Raw genomic sequence first — 21918 nt, 5'->3', positions numbered from 1 at the left:
GTCCCCTGCATTGGCAGGCGGATTCTTACCACTGTTCCACCAGGGAAGGCCCGAGCCAGGTGTATTTTAAATGTGCCACAGCTCTTTGTGAAGATAAAAATATATTTTTCTTCTTTGGTAGACATAGTTTTGCAGGTCTTTATTAAGTTGCTGGAAAATGAGTAATTTATTAGATAATACATTTAATTTTTTATAAAGTCTTCTCCATATTCAACTATCTGGCACTAAAAACTAGTAATAGAAGGTTCTTTAATAAGCTTATAAGGAATTAAGGGTCTAACATTTACCTTTGTGTACCTGACAGTGCAATAGTACCTTTATAATTCAGTTATTCTAGTGCAATACAGACATCATTCAGGAAAAAACATCACATTATAAATACTTCTTTCAAGAGTTTTTTGATTACTTACCAGGTTCATCAAAATAAGAGCTTTTTAGAGTCATTCTAAAGTGGAATTACTACTATTAAACTATTGACCAGGTTGGTTCATCCAAATTATTAGGGATGCTGTCTGTGCTGTAGAAAGTTAAATTTTTTGGCATGTTTTAAATATTTCTAGGAGTTTTATTGTATCAGTCACCAGACAGTTTCATATGTTAAGTGCTCACAACACTGCGATACACACAGACACGTTTTAAGATTTGCCCAAAGACATATAGCCATTGTGTGGCAGAGCCATCAAGGGCTACATGCCCATACAACTGTATTTATTGTATCCGCATTTTAAAGTGGTAGGGACTGATTAATGTCTTGTAAACATACATGCAAAATAATTTCACTACACTCCTAAAACCAAGTCCCAGTCAACAAAAGAGGGAATGGTCATCGTAAGTGGATAGGGCTTGAATTGGAAATCCATAAAGCACGTGAGATGAGCCAGGTTTCATTTTATATGTATTGTTACTACTTTAAAAAAGCCACCATCACAGAAAATTAGCATAAGATTTAGCATCACTTAACTTTGCAGTCTAATTTAAATTCCAGTCCGACAGTATGTTCCTTTATTCGAGTTACACAACTCTCCTTTTGCCTTAGTTACCTCATCTGTTTGAAGCATGTGACAATCCTTTAGGATTAAAAGGAATCATTTGAATCACCTAATTCAATCCCTGGCTTCAGGTATGCAATGAATGGGTCACCTTTCCAAGTAAGGAATCTAAACAAAGCCCTAAATTTATAATTACATAGCAGGTTATCTAATCTGTGATTAAAATGAGTATTACCTTAAAGATTAAAAGTTAGGGGGAAGGGCTTCCCTGGTGGCGCAGTGGTTGAGAGTCCGCCTGCTGATGCAGGGGACGCGGGTACGTGCCCCGGTCTGGGAGGATCCCGCATGCCACGGAGTGGCTGGGCCCGTGAGCCATGGCCGCTGAGCCTGCGCGTCCGGAGCCTGTGCTCTGCGGCGGGAGAGGCCACGGCAGTGAGAGGCCCGTGTACCGCAAAAAAAAAAAAAAAAAAAAAAGTTGGGAAAATGGAATAACACATTTTGGATCTAGGGCAAGCAAAAAACATTAAGACTGGTGTAAATCGGGGTTTTTTTTAGTTTTGCTCCCCCCCCCGCCCCCTTTACTCAAAAATACTTTCCAACTACTCACAGACATTAACAAGTGTCCATGGTTCACTATAAATAGGATATGGGAGAGAAGGCAAGCCACGTTCAGCCAAAGGAGCACGATGACTTCACAGTCCCATTTAGATGTGGCAGCTCAGGTAAGACACAGTTAACCCTTGAATAACGTGGGTTTGAATTGTGCAGGTCCCCGTTTACATGGATTTTTTTCCAGTTGTAAATACTCTAGTACTATACAATCCACGATCCGTGGTTGGTTGAATCCACAGATGCGAGTAACTGGATACCAAAGGCTGCTTATAAATTATGCTGGCATTTTTGACAGCCTGGAGGGTTGGTGCTTCTAACTCCCCTGCTGTTCAGTGGTCACCCGTGTACAGCTAACCCCAGGCGTTCACCCCCTTTCCCTGTGGGCGTGTGCACGCGCGCGCACACACACACACCCTTGCATACCAGCAACAAGCTTTACATTTAAGGCAGGGAAACAACAGAGCCACCAGCTGTACTTTGAGATGGAGCCAACCTTAAGAGGGCTAGGAGAGGCCATCTCTGATACAACTTTGCCCCCGGGAGCATACCTTATACTTTTGGGATATCCTTTTTTATGCACTTTGTGTCTGTTAGTATTGGATGACAACTGGGGCAGCACAGAAGTTTTTGCCTCCAGTCTTACCACAGGCAGCTGACAAAATTGGGGGAAAGGTAGCTGGACCAACAGTAATGACCCTGTGATCCTAAGGGCAATGCAAATAGCTGTTTCTGATCCTCTGGCCACATTTAGCTCTGCAGCAATGCTTACAAACAGAAAAGTGAAGGGTAGAAAGCTGAGGTGTCAATAATATCATTCATCTTACTCAACTTTTACAGGAAGGAAAGGTTTGAAATGAATAATTGGTTTGCTGCTCAAAGTTATATGCAGGAACAGTGGATACCCATTTTTTCTACTGGAACCTGCCAAACGGATGTACCACTGTGTTAGCACAGACTTGAGCATCATCGTCTGCTTAAAAGAATTTCCATACTCCAAGCTTATTTCCTTTAGTCAAAAGGTGTTAGTTGAGAATGCTTACGAGAGTCCTGCATCACTTACCTGTAGGGCCCGTCCTTTGGTCTCAATAGGGAGAGTAAATGCAGAAATGGCACACACAACACAGACAGATGAGAAAAGACAAGGCTCCCAGAAATGATGCACTCATGAGAACCTGCAAAGCACAAGGAATGACTAAATAGATTGTGCCCCAGTCACTTTTAAACTGACTTTTATGCTAAAGAGAAAATAAGAATTCACTTCACCAAATACATAAACAAAGGGCTTTGCAGCCGTTCTGTAACTTGTGCATTCCTGACATCCTAGGTCTATTATTTATTTGGGCCAAGCTACTGTAGGCAATTTTGTGCCACTCTTCCATGAGCTGCGAGTGACATTAACACGCACTGGCCAAGTCAGACTTCTCCCTGCATTCAGCCCTCAGGCTTCTCCAGAGCAACCCAGTACCTGGGGAAGACGGGAGAGCTGCCCGTTTTCCTACCCACTCTCCCATACCAATTCAGCTTAACTTGTAACCCTCTCCTTTCCTGCAGTACCCCCTCTGCTAAAAGTCTACTTTCCCTCTTTAGTTCCAACAGGATCAACCAGGAGGAAGTCTTTTGGGAACAGATGTAATTTCCTGGTCTCTGAAATGATAACGTGGGTGTGTTCATGATGCTTCATGGGTCACAACCAATCAAAACTCATCGTAGAAAAAACGGACACCATTCTCATCCTGATACTGGTTTAGACCAGGGGTCCCCAACCCCCGGGCCACAGACCGGTACCGGTCCGCAGCCTGTTAGGAACCAGGCCGCACAGCAGGAGGTGAGTGATGGGCAAGCGAGCGAAGCTTCATCTGCCGCTCCCATCGCTCACGTTACCGCCTGAGGCATCTCCCCCACCCACACCCCCATCCGTGGAACATTGTCTTCACAAAACCAGTCCCTGGTGCCAAAGAGGTTGGAGACCACTGGTTTAGACACTCCATCTCACAGATCAGTTTCCCTAGGACTTTGCCCAAAGTTAGCAAAAAGCCAAACACATGGTAGTAGTTGTCAGCTAATCTCACAAGGATGGTTAACTGAAATGATTAAGGAACAACGAGGCTCTCTAGAGTCACAGAATATTGCAGTTTGGAGACCTAGACACTAGTCTAGTCTTTGGTCTAGTCCAGCCTCTTCACTTTACAGATAATCCTAGAGTAAGGAAGGGCTAAGTGACTACTTGTCCAAAGTCACAGATAGATCCCTGACACATAACAGATACCTACTGCTGTCACCACCACTAAGGTTCCCCTAAGATACACAATTTGAGAGCCCATCCTGTGTATAAGGCCTACTTGACCTTTTTTTTGTGTTTTTTTTTTGTCTGTGCCACACGGCATGTGGGCTCTTAGTTCCCCAACCAGGGATCAAACCCACACCCCCTGCATTGGATGCGCAGTCTTAACCACTGGACCGCCAGGGAAGTCCGCCGGTTTGCCTTCTAAAACAGTAAATCATTCCATTTGTCAGGCAAACAAACCCATGGTACTAACCACATTTACTATTTCGTAGTTGACCTAGCAAGTGATAGTTATTATTTTCTGATTTTATCTCCCAAAATAAAATGTTACAATTTTCGCCAAACAGGAGTTTTGGGAAACCAGGATGATAAAAGGGAAAAGGGATAGAAACCAAAGGAGACCAGGCAGTCTGAACCATGACCAAATGATGCCACAGTTAGGCATGTGTCTAGGTTCTGCCACTACTGCCACTTCTGTTTTGACACCAAAATTCTCACCACCACCAGGCTGAATTCTAAACTGGCTCTACTTCATATTCTTTGCACCAGATTCAAAGTCTGAAATGGTGTGAGAGCCTGATGGTTAAGTTTAGGTCATAAAACTTTGTGCTCTACCAACTAGGATCAGGGAGAGCAGTTCCTTCACTTCTTTGGCTTCCCTAGAGGGGTTTAGGGCTCTGCTTCCTAGCAGGACTCTAGCAATCAAGTCAGTGTTACTGGATATTCTTTCAATAAATTGCTTTCTGGGATGTCCCTGGCAGTCCACTGGTTAAGACTCCGCACTTCCACTGCACGGGGCACAGGTTCAGTCCCTGGTGAGGGAACTAAGATCCTGTATGCAGCACAGCATGGCCAAAAATAAAATTGATTAAAAAAATAAAAAATTCCTTTCTGCCTAAGTTAACCAAAGTCAATTTCTATTGTTTGTCAGCAAGAACTCTGAGTAATACCTAATTATAAAAATCATCTGGCCAAAGAGGAAATGCAGATGGCTAACAGGCACATCTGCATGTTAGCAGGTGCTCAACATCGTTAATCAGGGAAATGCAAATCAAAACTACAATGAGATATCACCTCACACCTGTCAGAATGACTATAATCAAAAAGAACACAAATAACATGTTGGCGAAGATGTGGAGAAAAGGGAACCTTTGCACTGTTGGTGAGAATGCAGCCACTGTGGAAAACAGTATGGAGATTTATCAGAAAACAAAAAACAGAACTACCATATGACCCAGCAATTCCATTCCTGGGTATATATCCAAAAAAACCAAAAAACCAAAAGCACTAAAAATCATCTGGGAATTTTGTTAAAATGCATATTTTCAGGCCCCACTCCAGATTCACTGTATCAAAAAACAGATCTGTAAATCTCTACTTCTAAAAATCAGCCCAGACCAGGGACAAAGAGGGATATTACACAATGATAAAAGGTTCAGTCCAACAAGAAAACACTCCTAAAGGTTTATACACCAAAGAGCTTCAAATTACATTCTTTCAGAAAAAACTGAAAGGAGAAACAAATCTACATATAGTTGGAGACTTCAATTGACAAACTACTAGACAAAATCAGCTGGGTATAGAACTTTATGACACCATCAACCAAGAGGATCTCATTGACATTTATAGAACACCCACCGAACAAACAGCAGAATACACATTTTTTTCTGCCCATGGAACATTCACCAAGATAGACCTCGTTCTGGGCCATAATATTAACCTCAAAGGATTTAAAAGAACTGAAATTATAGAATGTGTTCTCTGACTCAAATGCTATCAAAGCTAGAAATAAAAGATGACAGCAAAATCTCCAAACACTTCTAAACAATCCACAGGTCAAAGAAGTCTCAAGAAAAATAAAAAATAACATTGAATGGAATGAAAATACAGCATATTAACTTTGTTGGACACAGATAAATAGGAACAAAAATAAAGTACTTAGGAATAAACTTAAGAAATGTATTACATATATGAAGGTATTTTTCATGTCCCTACTAAGGAACATGAAAAATTGAATAAATTTGTTTAGTTCTTAGAAAAATGCAGTATTGTTTTAAAAAATGGTTCTCAATCTGTAGTAACTCTAATGGATTCTCAGTCAAAATCCCAGTAGTAATTTTTGAGTCAATCTGGGGGGAAATACTGATTCTAAAGTTAATTTGAAAGCATTAACATATCTATAAAAATCAAGACACTTCTGAAAACATGTGCGGGTGAGGGAATCTGGGGAGGCTATTCGGCTAAGAGGCACTAAACAAAGTTCCAGTCATCAGCAATATGATATCAGTGCCAAAATAGATCAGTAAAACAATGAGTCACAAAACAGATCCAAGAATTTATGGAAATTTGGTTATTGTAATAGGGGCGTGTTAAATCAACCGAGAGGAGCCAGACAAAAGGATGATGAATGGCCTGGGAGCAACCTGCTAAGCACTGTTTTGTTGCTTTGTTTGCTTGTTTTGTTTTGGTTTGGTTTTTATTGAGATAGGGGATGGGCTGGGAAATACGTCTGCAAGTTATGCCCCAGTAGGGAAACGTCCATTCTGATTTTCCTGGGGGAGGTTTCAGAGCTTTTTCTTTTTCTTGGAGCTGCTGCTCTTGCCGGCAGCAGCCTCTTCAGGTCCACTGCTGAGTGGCTCCTCCTTGGAAGAGAATTTCCTCTTTTGCCTGGGGACCTTCTTGTTTCCTGACTCTTTGGGGTCACTCACTGGTTCCTCTTTGGGGAAAGATTTCTTCCTCTTGGTGAGACTTCCACTGCCAGCTGTTTCCTCAAGATCACTACTAACCAGCTCCTCCTTGGAAAAAGATTTCTTTGCGGGGGCGGTTTGGAGGAGGCAGATGGGTCTTCATTCCATTCTCCTGAGGAGCCTCCTTGGGGCTTTTGCTTTTGCTTCTTTTTGGCTCTTTCACTTGTCCCCTCACATTCCTCCAGGGTCCTGCTGCTGTTTTCTGAAGACGCCAGGGCAATCGCAGCCAGCCATTTCCTTCTTCAAGTGTTTCTTCTCCTGTTTCTTCAGCTTCCTAGTAACCTCAGCAGCCTCTTCCTCTGCCTGGCCAAAGAAAAGTGCTGGAAAGGCTTGAAGACCTCCGGTTCCCCAGTTCTCTCTCTTGGCTTTATTGAATCAGGCTCATTAAGTCAGTTTGTGTTGTTGCTTTTTAAAGCTGGACCTTTACCTCAGGTCTCAAGCATAAGTAAATTGTGAATAAATCAAAGAATTTAATGTTTTAGATGAAACATTGAAAGCCTTTGCACTTTCAGTGTTTAAGAAACATTTTGAGAAATATGGATTAATGAAGGCCACTAAGCATGACCCAAAACACTAACTCCTTACGTGAAAATTGGTAAGTTGACTACAAAAAAATTTATATTTTGCATGCCAGAAACTTTGACAGTAACATCATAAGGCAAACCATGAACAATGAAAAAATATCTGTAGTATAATAATAAGTAGCTAATGGCCTGAAGAAATTAGAGCAAATCCCATAAATAAGCAGTTTACCAAAAAAAATACAAATGGATAATAAACAGATGAAAGATGCTCAGCCTTACTAATATCAAAGTACAAATTAAGAGGAGATATGAGTTATTGTCCACCATATCAAAAAAGGTTAAAAAAGGCTTTTTAGTGATGATGGAAAGAAACAGGGTTGCTTGTTTAAGAGTGTGTTAATATATCAAGGATTATATAAATTTTCTTAAAAGGTCCATTATAATTTAAAATACGCACACCCTTTGACCTCAAAAATTATTCAGTAGGCTTTTTCTACGTAAGAATGCATTTCCTGGGCTTCCCTGGTGGCGCAGTGGTTAGGAATCTGCCTGCCATGCACGGGACACAGGTTCAAGCCCTGGTCTGGGAAGATCCCACATGCCGCGGAGCAACTAGGCCCGTGCGCCACAACTGCTGAGCCTGTGCTCTAGAGCCTGCAAGCCACAACTACTGAGCCTGCATGCCACAACTACTGAAGCCCGCACTCCTAGAGCCCATGCTCCGCAACGAGAGAAGCCACCGCAATGAGAAGCCCGTGCACCGCAACGAAGAACAGCCCCCACTCGCTGCAACTAGAGAAAGCCCGCGCGCAGCAACAAAGACCGAATGCAGCCAAAAATAAATACAATAAATAAATTTATTAAAGAATGCTTTTCCTTAGACATACTCTGTGGCCATTCCCACAAGACTCCGCCCTATTGTAGAGGCCCTCCCTAACCACCCGGTATAGCAGACCACTCCCATCACCATCTCCTTCCCCTGTTTTATATGTGTTTATATCAGTAATCATATTGAACATGTTAGCAAACTGTTTGTCCCTTGTCTATTCTCCACTAGAATGTCACTTCAAAGAATCTGGGACCTGGGTTTTCACAGTATCCAGAACATAAGAGAGCTCAGTGACTAACATAGTCGCACAGTTACAAAGTTGTGCGTGATGTTCAGTGCCCCGTTGTTTGTAAAAGCAGAAAGAAATAACATGAGAAACAACTTCATCAACAAGGTAATGGCTATCTAATTATACACATCCCTACAATTGAAATCTATGCACCTACATAAGAGAATGAGGTTGATCTCCACATACTAACATAAAATGATTATTAATGACAAAAGGCAGTTGCAATATGTAGATATATATGTAGGTATGTGTGGATAGATGGATGGATGGACAGGTTTGTGTATGTGTATGTTTGAACATGGGCCTATCCACATGTGTACTCACACACACACATGGATACATAGTGTAAAGAGGAGTCTGACTCCACTTGATGACTGCTGACAGCCTTTAAGCCTCACCCTTCCCTCTTCCCCTTGTACCCCTATTTCTGAACAAACTGGTAAGAAAGCCTGGATGCTTCATCCTTTGGTACTGGCAGGAGATTCAAACCACACAAGCCCCTGCCCTAGCATGGAAACACTCAAATCTGGCCGCAAGAAAAACCCCAGCCAATCTCCTTGCCTGCTCTCTCAGGCCATTTTGGATCTGCCTGAGAGGGCTACCCTGCTCTCCCAGAGATCTCAGCTATGTAATTAAACAATAAACCTTTCATACCCTCTTGGTGTGTGTATGTGACATCAGTCTTGACATCTGACCCCCAGTTTTTTTTTGGGGGGTGGGGAGGAGTGGAGGGAAGTTCCATCTGTCTCTGCAGGTGACCATAACAGGTAGATACACAGATACCTATCTATCTAGATATTTATTAAGTAAGTCTATCTACATATTTACAAGCCTCTAGTATAATATGTATGTAATAAGTTTATAGATACACTCATACAACTCTGGTATATTACTGATAACAACAGATATACCAAGAGAGACATAACATATATGCATAAAAAAGCATCTGGAAGAATATACCCCAAACCATTAAGACATACACTGGTGGTTATCTCTGGTGATAGAATTAGAGAGAATTATTCCTTTCTCAGTTACACATTTCTGTGTTTGAAATTATACAAGCAGGTAAGAGTACAAGATGGGGGCCTCATTGCTACAGCCCCGTAGCACACGTTGAGGATTTTGGTCTTTATTGTTAAGGAATGGCAAGGGCAAGATGACAAAGAGTTTAAGCACAAGAACAATGTAAGATCTGCACGGATGCGGTGAGGAAAATGAGTTGGAGGACAGTAAGAGCACAGAGGAGACCAGGCAGGACGCTACCTTAGCCATCCAGGGAAAGGTGATGGTAGTTCAAACCAGAGTGATGCTGGTGGTGGAAAAGGAGATAAGATTAAGGATTCAGCATCTATTATTAGGATGTTAAATCCACATGGTTTTAGTACCGGCTATGATGATGAGAGAGAAGGGAACAGCAAAGGACAGTTCCAGGTTGGGTAGTGATGTCATGCACTGATGGAAACTGTGAAGAGTGGACTTGGGGAGAAATGTCATGATTTTAATATTGGACGTGGTGAATTTAAGGTGAGTTTGAGACATTCAAGCAGAAACGTGGAGGAGGTGAATGGATATATGAATCGCAGCTCAGAAGAAAGGCCTAGACTAGAGATATAAAGATGGGAGTCATAAGCATATAGTTGGTGATTAAAATCATAAAAATGGGTGAAATCACCTAAGTGGAGAGTAAAATATGAAAAGATGAGGATCTAATATTAAGCAATAAGAATCCTCAGTGGGGGAGCGGGGATGAATTGGGAGATTGGGATTGACATACATACACTAATTTGTATAAATTAGATAACTAATAAGAACCTGCTGTATAAAAAAATAAAGAATCCTCAATAATAAAGAGTAGAGGAAGGTGTACCACAGAGAGACTGAGGAAGAGCAGTGGAAGATGCAGGAGGAAGACCACAAAATGCAAGGTGACGATACCGTAGGAAGGGGACAGCGCGCGAGGGCGAGGCCATCAGAACCGTATGTGAAGGAGAGGTCCCGCAAAATGCAGGGTTAAAACGACGTTTGGATTTAGAGACGTGGCGCTCACAGAGACCTTACCAAGCATTTTGTTGGATGGAGTCAGGAAGGTTGCAACCAGTTGGAGCGGCTGGACGAGTGAGTGGGGGGAAGGAAATGAGACAGTGAGGAGGAAGAACTCTTTTAAGTAGGTTGACTGGAAAGAAGAGGAAAGAGTGAGTCAATGGAGTTCACATGACAGTTTGTAAGCTATGGAATCTTAACATTAAAGTGCTGACCAGAAGGATTCAACATGGAGGGATAGATTGAAAGCACAGGGCAGATCAATGACAAACCTGAAAAACTCAGAGACTCAAATGAAAACCCATCAGAATGAGTTCAGTAAGCTGGTGGTTTGAAAAATCAATAGACAAAAAACTTAATAGCCTCTCTAAATACCAATAGCTAGTTAGAATGTTAGACTAGAAGTTATAATGGAAGAAAATCATCTATTTGCAATAACAATGAAAAGCCTTAAAATGCCTAAGAATAAACTTAACAAGATGTGCAGGATCTATTTGAAGAAAACAAAATCCCAGCAAGGAACACAGAAGAAACACTGAACAAATGGAGAGAAGAACCTTGTTCTTATATGGGAAGACAACACTAAGAAAAAAAGTCAACTTTTCCTAAATTAACTGATACATTTAATGACTTAATTAAAATCTTAATAGGATTTGGGCAGACAAGGGAGGCACATTGCAAATGATTCTAAATCTTATCTGAGAAAGAATAGCAATGAGGTGGAGCTTACACAAGCAGTTTTGAAAATGTACTATAAACCCCACCTGACTAATGAAAAGAATATGACAGTGACGAAACCACACAGATCAATGGACTAAAACAGCAAGGCTAGAAACAGACCAAGTGATTGTGGGAATATAAGCAGACATTTCTAATCCATGAGTAAAAATACAGGTAAATAAATGAAAAAAATAGTTAAATAAATAGTGTAGGGACAACTGGCCTGCCATATAGGAAATTATAAAGCTGTTTCCTATATTAGACCTCACACTTTGACACTATGATGGCCTGAAAGAGGGCACATCAGGGATTTCTAGGTCAGAATTTGGGATGCATTTCACTTTGAGAAAATTGATTGAGTTGTACACTTATGGCCACTTTTATATGTATGTCATATTTCAATAAAAAGTATGCATACCTTTTCCCCAAAAAAAGACAAGACCAGAGAAGGACTGGAAGAAAAGAGATGTGTATTCTCAGAATTCTAATCATGAATATTGATAAATTTGAGTGTCTATGAACCTTAAGTTTCTGTACAGAGAAAGAGGACCATAAACAAGAAGGAAAGACAAACAGAAAGTTGGGAGGAACATTTGCAGTATGTCAGGAAAATGATTAAAATCCTTTATATATATGAAGGACTCTTACAAATCAATGTATTAAAGACCAAATTGAAAAATGGACAAGGACCTGAGTGAACAAACTAAAAAAGATATAGCCAATTAAAATATGAAAAGAACATTCAGTTTCATTCCTAATCGAAGAAACGTGAATTACAATATCAAAGATATCATTTACTGCCAGTAATATTGGCAAAGATGAAATAGACAAACAAAACTAGTTGGCCAGTATGTGAAGCAGCAAGGCCTAACACACTGGTACAGCCTTCCCAAAGAGAATTTTAGCACAATGTATCAAAATGGAAAATAAGAAGACCCCCTGACCTACCAATCCAATTTCTAGGAATTATCCTAAAGAGATAATTGCACAGTTGGATAAAAATGTAAGCACAAGAGTGCTTATAACTGTTGTTTATAATAGACAAATATCAAATAGTCTAGACATTTAACAATACAGAACTGACAAAGTTCTTGAAAGTAATTTTTGGAGTATACATATGACATTTTTCAGCATGAAAAAGGGCTTGACTTTTATTTTTATCAACGTGAAAAATGTAACATATTGTTGCATGCCAAAAGCAGGCTATAAAAAGTCCATGAGGGCTTCCCTGGTGGCGCAGTGGTTGAGAGTCTGCCTGCCGATGCAGGGGACACGGGTTCGTGCCCCGGTCCGGGAAGATACCACATGCCGCGGAGCAGCTAGGCCCGTGAGCCATGGCCGCTGAGCCTGCGCCTCCGGAGCCTGTGCTCCACAACGGGAGAGGCCACAACAGTGAGAGGCCCGCGTACCGAAAAAAAAAAAAAAGTCCATGAAGGTTTGGGTTCAAGATGAACCCACCTCCTCTCACGGACACACTGAATCTACAGCTACATACAAAATAGTATCCTCTGAAAGAAACCCCAAAACTAGCTGAGTGACTCCTACACATCAGGCAAAGAAAAACATCCCACATCAAAATGGGTGGAAGAGGCTGAGACACAATCTTACCATGAACCCGCCCCCGGTTCAGTGACACACAAAAAGAGGGGAACTCACAACCTTGAGCTTCTCCATGAGGAGTGACGGGTTCAAACCCCACATCTGGCACCACAACTTTTAAGACCTGCACCTGACAGATGAACCCGCAAAACATCTAGTTTTGAAAGCCAAGAGGGCTTGCACCCACTATAAGACAAGGCTATAGCAAACTGAGCATTTTCCTTAGAGGGCTCCCAGGGACTCACCTGGCTACCCAACTGGGGACCAGTGCAGAGTCAGCCCACTAAAACACATCCAGTCTTTCTGTGAAAGAGGCTTATTTGCTTATTTTAAACCATCACCTTGTGGGGCAGGCATCTGCTTTAACATACATCCTGGAGCCTACTGAAATACTCTGCAAAGATGAAGGCTGGCAGGTGCCATCTTTGTGCTGTCTCTCTGCCTTGCTCTAAATCTCTGCTATCTCCCCAAAAGGAGCTTGTGTACATGTATGGTGTCCCAATTTTTGTGGCTACTTCCCAGGGAACACCCCTTGATCACCTGGCTCTGGTGGCCAGCAAGGTTTATGTTTATGGGTCCCACAAGACAGTAACAGAGAAAGAGTTCTTAACTACCTACACCCCAGGGCACAGCAGCAGAGAGCCAGCAGACTGAAACACCTTCTTTCTGGGAAAGAGGCCTGTAAGCTTATCTTCACAGCTGCAACCTGAGTGGCGGGCTTCTAATTAAACACACATCTAGGGACCAACTATAATCCTCTCCAGAGACCAGAAGACTGCCTGGTACCATCTTCCTGCTCTTCCTCTGCCCACTCCAAAAGTAGTAAAAATAACTATAATTACAATAATGTGTTAATGGATACACAAGATAAAAATATGTAAATTGTGATATCAAAAACAAAGTGTGCGTGGGGAGTAAAAATGTAGAGCTTTAGAAAGCATTTGAACTGGAGCTGCTATCAAATCAACAGCTGTATCTCTAAAATGTTTTATGTAAGTCTCATGGTAGCCACAAAGCAAAAACCTAGAGTAGATACACAAAAGAGAAAAAGAAAGGAATCCAAGCATAGCATGACAGAAAATTGTCAAATCAGAAAGGGAGAGTAAGACAAAAAGAAATGAACCTAGGAACAAAGACAGAAAACAGAGAAATGGCAATAAGTATATATCAATACTTACTTTAAATGTAAAAGGACTAAATTCGCCAATCAAAAGACAGAGTGACAATGGATTTTTCAAAAAATAACAAGACCCATCTACATGTTGCCTACAAGAGATTCACTTCAGATGTAAGGACGCACACAGACTGAAACTGAAAGGATGATAAAAGATACTCCACGCAAATGGAAACCAAAAAGAAAGCTAGGGTAGCTATACTTTTATCAGACAAAAGAGACTTTAAGTGACAAAGAAGGTCATTACATAATAATAAAAGGGTCACTCCAACAAGAGTATATAACATTTGTAAATACTTATGCACCCCATACAGGAGCACCTAAATAAAGCAAATATTAACAGATCTAAAGGGAGAAATAGATGTCAATACAGTAATAGTAGGGGATTTTAATACCCCACATTCACCAATGAATGAATGAATAATATCCGAAATACAGAAAAACTCATACAACTCAATAACAAGAAAACAATTCAATGTAAAAATGGGCAGAGGGCATGAAGAGACAATTTTCCAAAGATGACATACAGATGGCCAACAGGTATGTGAAAATCTACTCAACATTACTAATCATCAGGGAAATGAAAATTAAAACCACAGTGAGATATCACCTCACACCTGTTAGAATAGCTATTATCAAAAAGGCAAGCGATCACAAGAGTTGGTAAGGATGTGGAGAAAAGGGAACTCTTTTGAACTTTAAGACCCCACATTCACCAATGGTGGGAATATAAACTGGTGCAGCCAATATGGAAAACAGTAGGGCAGTTCCTCAAAAAATTAAAAATAGAACTACCATATGATCCAGCTATTCCACTTCTGGGTAATTATCCAAAAGAACCAAAAATACTAGCTTGAAGAGTCATCTGCACTCCCATGTTCATTGCAGCATGATTTGCAACAGCCAAAACATGGAAACAACCTAAGTGTCCATCAGTGGATGAATGGATAAAGTAAATGTGGTATGTATATATACAGTGGAATATTATTCAGCCATAAAGAAGAAGGAACTCCTGGCACTTACAACAGCATGGATGGACCTTAAGGGCATTATGCTCGGTGAAATAAGCCAGATAGAGGAAGACAAATACTGTATTATCTCACTTATGTGGAATCTAAAAACAAACACTGTCACAGGTACAGAGAACAGATTGGTGGTTGCCAGCAGCAGGGGTGGGGGTGAAATGGGTGAAGGGGATCAAAACGTACACATCTCCAGTTGTAAAATAAATAAGTCCTGGGGATGTATGGTACAGCATTGTGACTACAGTTAATACTGTATTATATACTTGAAAGTTGCTAAGAGGTTAAATCTTAAAAGTTCTCATTACAAGAAAAGAAAAATGTGTATGTATGGTGATGGATGTTAGACTTATTGTGATAATTCTGTAATATATACCTATATGGAATCACTGTGCTGTACACCTGAAATTAATATAACATTATATGTCAGTTGTATCTCAACTTAAAAAGTATATGGGGATGGGATCAAGATGGTGGAGGAGTAGGACATGGAGTTCACCTTCTTCCACAGAAACATTAAAAATTGATCTACAAGTAGGAGGATTAACACAGAACACCGGCAGAAGACCTCAGACTTCTTGCCCAGAAGGGCAAGGAAATCTCCATGTAACCAGGTAGGACAAAAGGAAAAAGAATGGAATTGGGATGGGGCCTGCACCCCAGGGAAGGAGCTGTGAAGAAGGAAAGGTTCCTACAGCCTGGGAAGCCCCCTCAGTGGCGGGGGAGATCAGCCTGGATGGAGGGGGAGCTTCAGAGCCTTGGAGGAGAGCGCAGAAACCGGTTTGTGGAAGGCAAAACAGAAAGTAACTTGCACAGAAGGTCAGCACTGCCATCTTGCACTCCCCAGGCTGAGACACTCATCTGTTGCTGCAGGTGGGGGCTGGGGGCTGAAGCTCAGGCTTCAGAGGCCAGACCCAGGGGTAGGACTGGGGTTGGCTGTGCAGAGACAGCCTGAAGAGGCTGGACTGTGGCAACCAAGGGTGTACACAGAAGAAGCCTGGGCACACCAGAGAGGCAAACTGCCATTAATGGGGGGTGCACAAGGAGAGGGGGCAGGACCACTATAAGAGGTTCTTTCCCTACAAGCATTCTCAAGCAACAGGACACTGCCAACAGGAGCAGGGCATAAGTCACCGCCACTGCTACAAGACCTGTAAGCAGACGCCAAGCACCGCCCTCCTGTCCCGGGAGTGTGCGGACCGCAGCTACCCCTAGGAAACCCACAAGCAGACGCCAAGCCCCGCCCCTGCTGTCCCGGGAGTGTGCGGACCGCAGCTACCCCTAGGAAACCCACAAGCAGACGCCAAGCCCCGCCCCTGCTGTCCCGGGAGTGCACTGGCCGCAGCTGCCACTATGAGACCTTCAAGCAGGCGCCAAGTGCTTCCCCCACCATCCTAGGACTGCACAAGAGCCACCACACCTGCACACCCCGTATCAAGTGGATAACGGCAGGCACACACTGATGAAAGAGGCGGCAAGCATCCAAACTAAAAGCAGCCCCTTGATTCTGGACAAGATGGCGGAGTAGAAGGACCTGAGCTCACCTCCTCTCCTGAAAGCACCAAAATCACAACTAACTACTGAACAGCAATCAACAGAAAAGACTGGAACCCACCAACAAAAGATACTGTACATTCAAAGACAAAAAAAATTCACAACAAGACCATAGAAGGGGTGCTTTCATGACATAATCAAATCCCATACCCACTGGGTGGGCAACTCACAAACTGGAAAATAATTATATCACAAAGATTTTCCCACAAGAGAGTTCTGAGCCCCATGTCAGGCTCCCTAGCCTGAGGGTCTGGCATTGGGAGGAGGAACCCGCCCAGAGCAGTTGGCTTTGAAGGCCAGTGGGGCTCGAGTACAGGAGCTTCACAGGACTGGGGCAAACAGAGACTGCACTCTTGGAGAGCACTCACAAGGGTTCAAATACACTGGGACCCAACACAAAGCAGTAACTCCATAGGATCCTGTGCTGGACCTACCTGCAGGTCTTGGAGGATCTCCTAAGAAGGCAGGGGTCGGCAAATGCTAACAGCCGGAAAAGGAGAAATCAACAGTAATACAATAATAGTGGGAGACTTTAACACCCCACTTACATCAATGGATAGATCATCCAGACAGAAAATCAATAAGGAAACACAGACCTTAAATGACACATTAGATGCACTTAATTGATATTTATAGAAGATTCCATCCAAAAACAGCAGAATACACTTTTTTCTCAAGTGCACATGGAACATTCTTCAGGATCACATCTTGGGACACAAATCAAGCCTCAGTAAATTTAAGAAAATAGAAATCACAGCAAGCATCTTTTCTTACCCCAGTGCTATGAGATGAGAAATCAATTACAGGAAAAAAAAAACTGTAAAAAACACAAACACATGGAGGCTAAACAATATGTTACTAAACAACCAATGGATCACTGAAGAAATCAAAGAGGAAATCAAAAAATACCTAGAGCCAAATGACAATGAAAATATGATGATCTAAAACCTACAGGACACAGCAAAAGCAGTACTAAGAGGGAAGTTTATAGCAATGCAATCTTACCTTAGGAAACAAGAAAAAGCTCAAATAAAAAACCTAGGCTTACACCTAAAACAACCAGAGAAAGAAGAATAAACTAAACCCAAAGTTAGTAAAGGGAAAGAAATCATAAAGATCAGAGCAGAAATAAATGAAATAGAGATGAAGAACACAATAGAAAAGATCAATGAAACTAAAAGCTGGTTCTAGATAGATTTAATTGATATTTATAGGACATTCCATCCAAAAACAGCAGATTACACTTTCTTCTCAAGTGCGCATGGAACATTCTCCAGGATAGATCACATCTTGGGTCAAAAATCAAGCCTCAGTAAATTTAAGAAAATTGAAATAATATCAAGCATCTTTTCTGACCACAACGCTATGAGATTAGAAATCAATTACAGGAAAAAAATGGAAAAACACTAGCACATGGAGGCTAAACCATATGCTACTAAATAACCAACAGATCATTGAAGAAATCAAAGAGGAAATCAGAAAATACCTAGAGACAAATGACAATGAAAACACGATGATCCAAAACCTATGGGATGCAGCAAAAGCAGTTCTAAGAGGGAAGTTTATAGCAATCCAAGCCTACCTCAAGAAACAAGAAAAACCTCCAATAAACAATCTAACCATACACCTAAAGGAACTAGAGAAAGAAGAACAAACAAAACCCAAAGCTAGTAGAAGGAAAGAAATCATAAAGATCAGAGCAGAAATAAATGAAATCGAAACAAAGAAAACAATAGCAAAGACCAATAAAACTAAAAGCTGATTCTTTGAGAAGATAAACAAAATTGATAAACCATTAGCCAGACTCATTAAGGAAAAGGGAGAGGACTCAAATCAATAAAATTAGAAATGAAAAAGGAGAAGTAACAACAGACACTGCAGAAATACAAAGCATCCTAAGAGACTACTACAAGCAACTCCATGCCAATAAAATGGACAACCTGGAAGAAATGGACAAATTCGTAGAAAGGTATAACCTTCTAAGACTGAACCAGGAAGAAATAGAAAATAGGAACAGACCAATCACAAGTAAGGAAATTGAAACTGTGATTAAAAAGCTTCCAACAAACAAAAGTCCAGGACCAGATGGCTTCACTGGTGAATTCTATCAAACATTTAGAGAAGAGCTAACACCCATCCTTCTCAAACTCTTCCAAAAAACTGCAGAGGAAGGAACACTCCCAAACTCATACTATGAGGCCACCATCACCCTTATTCCAAAACCAAACAAAGATACCACAAAAAAAGAAAATTACAGACCAATATCACTGATGAATATAGATGCAAAAATCCTCAACAAAATACTAGCAAACAGAATCCAACAGCACATTAAAAGGATCACACACCATGATCAAGTGAGATTTATCCCAGGGATGCAAGGATTCTTCAATATATGCAAATCAATCAATGTGATACACCATATTAACAAATGGAAGAAGAAAAACCATATGATCATCTCAATAGATGCAGAAAAAGCTTTTGACAAAATTCAACACCCATTTATGATAAAAACCCTCCAGAAAGTGGGCATAGAGGGAACCTACCTCAACATAATAAAGGCCATATACGACAAACGCACAGCAATCATCATTCTCAATGGTGAAAAACTGAAAGCATTTCCTCTAAGATCAGGAATGAGACAAGGATATCCACGCTCACCACTATTATTCAACATAGTTTTGGAAGTCCTAGCTACGGCAATCAGAGAAGAAATAAAAGGAATCCAAATTGGAAAAGAAAAAGTAAAACTGACACTTTTTGCAGATGACATGATACTATACATAGAGAATCCTAAAAATGCCACCAGAAAACTACTAGAGCTAATCAATGAATTTGGTAAAGTTGCAGGATACAAAATTAATGCACAGAAATCTCTTGCATTCCTATACACTAATGATGAAAAATCTGAAAGAGAAATTAAGGAAACACTCCCATTTACCAATGCAAAAAAAAATAAAATACCTAGGAATAAAGCAACCTAGGGAGACAAAAGACCTGTACACAGAAAAATATGACACTGATGAAAGAAATTAAAGATGATACAAACAGATGGAGATATATACCATGTTGTTGGATTGGAAGAATCAATATTGTGAAAATGACTATACTACCCAAAGCAATCTACAGATTCAATGCAAATTACCAATGGCATTTTTTACGGAACTGGAACAAATCATCTTAAAATTTGTATGCAGACGCAAAAGACCCCGAATAGCCAAAGCAGTCTTGAAGGAAAAAAACAGAGCTGGAGGAATCAGACTCCCTGACTTCAGACTATACTGTATAGTATACAAAGCTTTGTATACAAAGCTACAGTAATCAAGACAATACGGTACTGGAACAAAAACAGAAACATACATCAATGGAACAAGACAGAAAGTCCAGAGATAAACCCATGCACCTATGGTCAACTAATCTATGACAAAGGAGGCAAAGATATACAATGGAGAAAAGACAGTCTCTTCAATAAGTCGTGCTGGGAAAACTGGACAGCTACATGTAAAAGAATGAAATTAGAACACTCCCTAACACCATACACAAAAATAAACTCAAAATGGATTCGAGACCTAAATGTAAGACCGGACACTATAAATCTCTTGGAGGAAAACATAGGAAGAACACTCTTTGACATAAATCACAGCAAGATCTTTTTTGATCCACCTCCTAGAGTAATGGAAATAAACACAAAAATAAACAAATGGGACCTAATGAAACTTCAAAGCTTCTGCACAGCAAAGGAAAGCATAAACAAGACGAAAAGACAACCCTCAGAATGGGAGAAAATATTTGCAAATGGACAAAGGATTAATCTCCAAAATAAATAAACAGCTCATGCAGCTCAATATTAAAGAAACAAACAACCCAATCCAAAAATGGGCAGAAGATCTAAATAGACATTTCTCCAAAGAAGACATACAGATCGCCAAGAGGCACATGAAAAGCTGCTCAACATCACTAATTACTAGAGAAATGCAAATCAAAACTACAACGAGGTATCACTTCACACCAGTTAGAATGGGCATCATCAGAAAATCTACAAACAACAAATGCTGGAGAGGGTGTGGAGAAAAGGGAACCCTCTTGCACTGTTGGTGGGAATGTAAATCGATACAGCCACTATGGAGAACAGTATGGAGGTTCCTTAAAAAACTAAAAATAGAATTACCATATGATCCAGCAATCCCACTACTGGGCATATACCCAAAGAAAACCATAATTCAAAAAGACACATGCACCCCAATGTTCATGGCAGCACTATTTACAATAGCCAGGTCATGGAAGCAACCTAAATGCCCATCGACAGACGAATGGATAAAGAAGATGTGGTATGTATATACAGTGGAATATTACTCAGCCATAAAAAGGAACGAAATTGAGTCATTTGTTGAGACGTGGATGGATCTAGAGACTGTCATACAGAGTGAAGTCAGAAAGAGAAAAACAAATATCGTATATTAACACATGTATGTGGAACCTAGAAAAATGGTACAGATGAACCGGTTTGCAGGACAGAAGTTGAGACACAAATGTAGAGAACAAACGTATGGACACCAAGGGGGGAAAACCGTGGTGGGGTGGGGATGGTGGTGTGCTGAATTGGGCAATTGGGATTGACACGTATACACTGATGTGTATAAAACTGATGACTAATAAGAACCTACAGTATAAAAAAAGAAACAAAAAAAACAACTAATACTAAACTTTCTTTGGGTTATTTGTATGGCAATATATTAATATAAATGTTTCAGACATTACATGAAATTTCTAAAAATCTTATATGTTCTGGTATAATGTTATAAGTCATAATTCTAGTTATTACTTTAAAATGCATATCTCAGAAATAACTAAATTTCCTTGTCAATTGCAATATTATGAACTTTCATCAAATCTTTAACCGTGGTCATTTTTAAGTCTTGTCATTTACAGACAGTTCTGGGTGTACTCTGATGCTTTTGCAAAAATGTTCCTATAAAAGGGTTTCACCTTCAAGGAATTCATGGAAAAGACTCTGACAAGTACAGGTTTCTGGTAACTGACTATACTGCTGAACTGAATGGATAAGCATTTTCAGAACTCTAATGGAAAACTGATGAATTCATAAAAGCGCTAACGAGATCAAGATGAAAAAAATTAATACATGGGACTGAGTGAACTGATGAGAATTATAATTTTTGTGACTTTCTGTTTGAATAAAAAAAAAATCCCACAAGGACTCAGAGGCAAAAAATATACAAAGCACTTTTCACTGCAAAGTAAAGGAGCTGTTACAGTGGAGGATTCCTGGACTGAATGTCAATATTATGACATAGTATGAGTGTGTTTCGTGTTTGGTAATTGCAATCACTGTTGCTTTTGTTGTGGTCATCCATTTACAATGCTTGGTGTCAGTTTATTTATCTCCTGTAAAAATAAAATACAGTGTGTGTGTGTGAAAAAAAATATGAAGCAGGGGATTAGGTTAACTCTTGGGACTGGGATGAATAACTAATCTAAAACATACTGAGGGTAAAGCAGCTCTGTAAGAGAAAATATTGT

At 40.5% G+C, this 21918-nt stretch overlaps 1 protein-coding gene across 1 annotated transcript in view; it reads right to left on the bottom strand.

The window, feature by feature from the left end:
- Nucleotides 1-21918, bottom strand: part of SVOPL (SVOP like) — a 64918-nt gene continuing 43000 nt past the window's right edge. The window contains 3 exon segments of the mRNA XM_032643990.1: nt 1-150; nt 2662-2743; nt 2745-2773. Coding sequence (XP_032499881.1) covers nt 67-150; nt 2662-2743; nt 2745-2773 — 195 coding nt within the window. The 3' untranslated portion in view covers nt 1-66.

The sequence above is a fragment of the Phocoena sinus genome, chromosome 9 (genome assembly GCF_008692025.1).
Source record: "Phocoena sinus isolate mPhoSin1 chromosome 9, mPhoSin1.pri, whole genome shotgun sequence".
Lineage (NCBI taxonomy): Eukaryota > Metazoa > Chordata > Mammalia > Artiodactyla > Phocoenidae > Phocoena > Phocoena sinus.
Note: the sequence above shows the minus strand (reverse complement) of the source record. Positions and strands in the feature narration are given on the sequence as shown.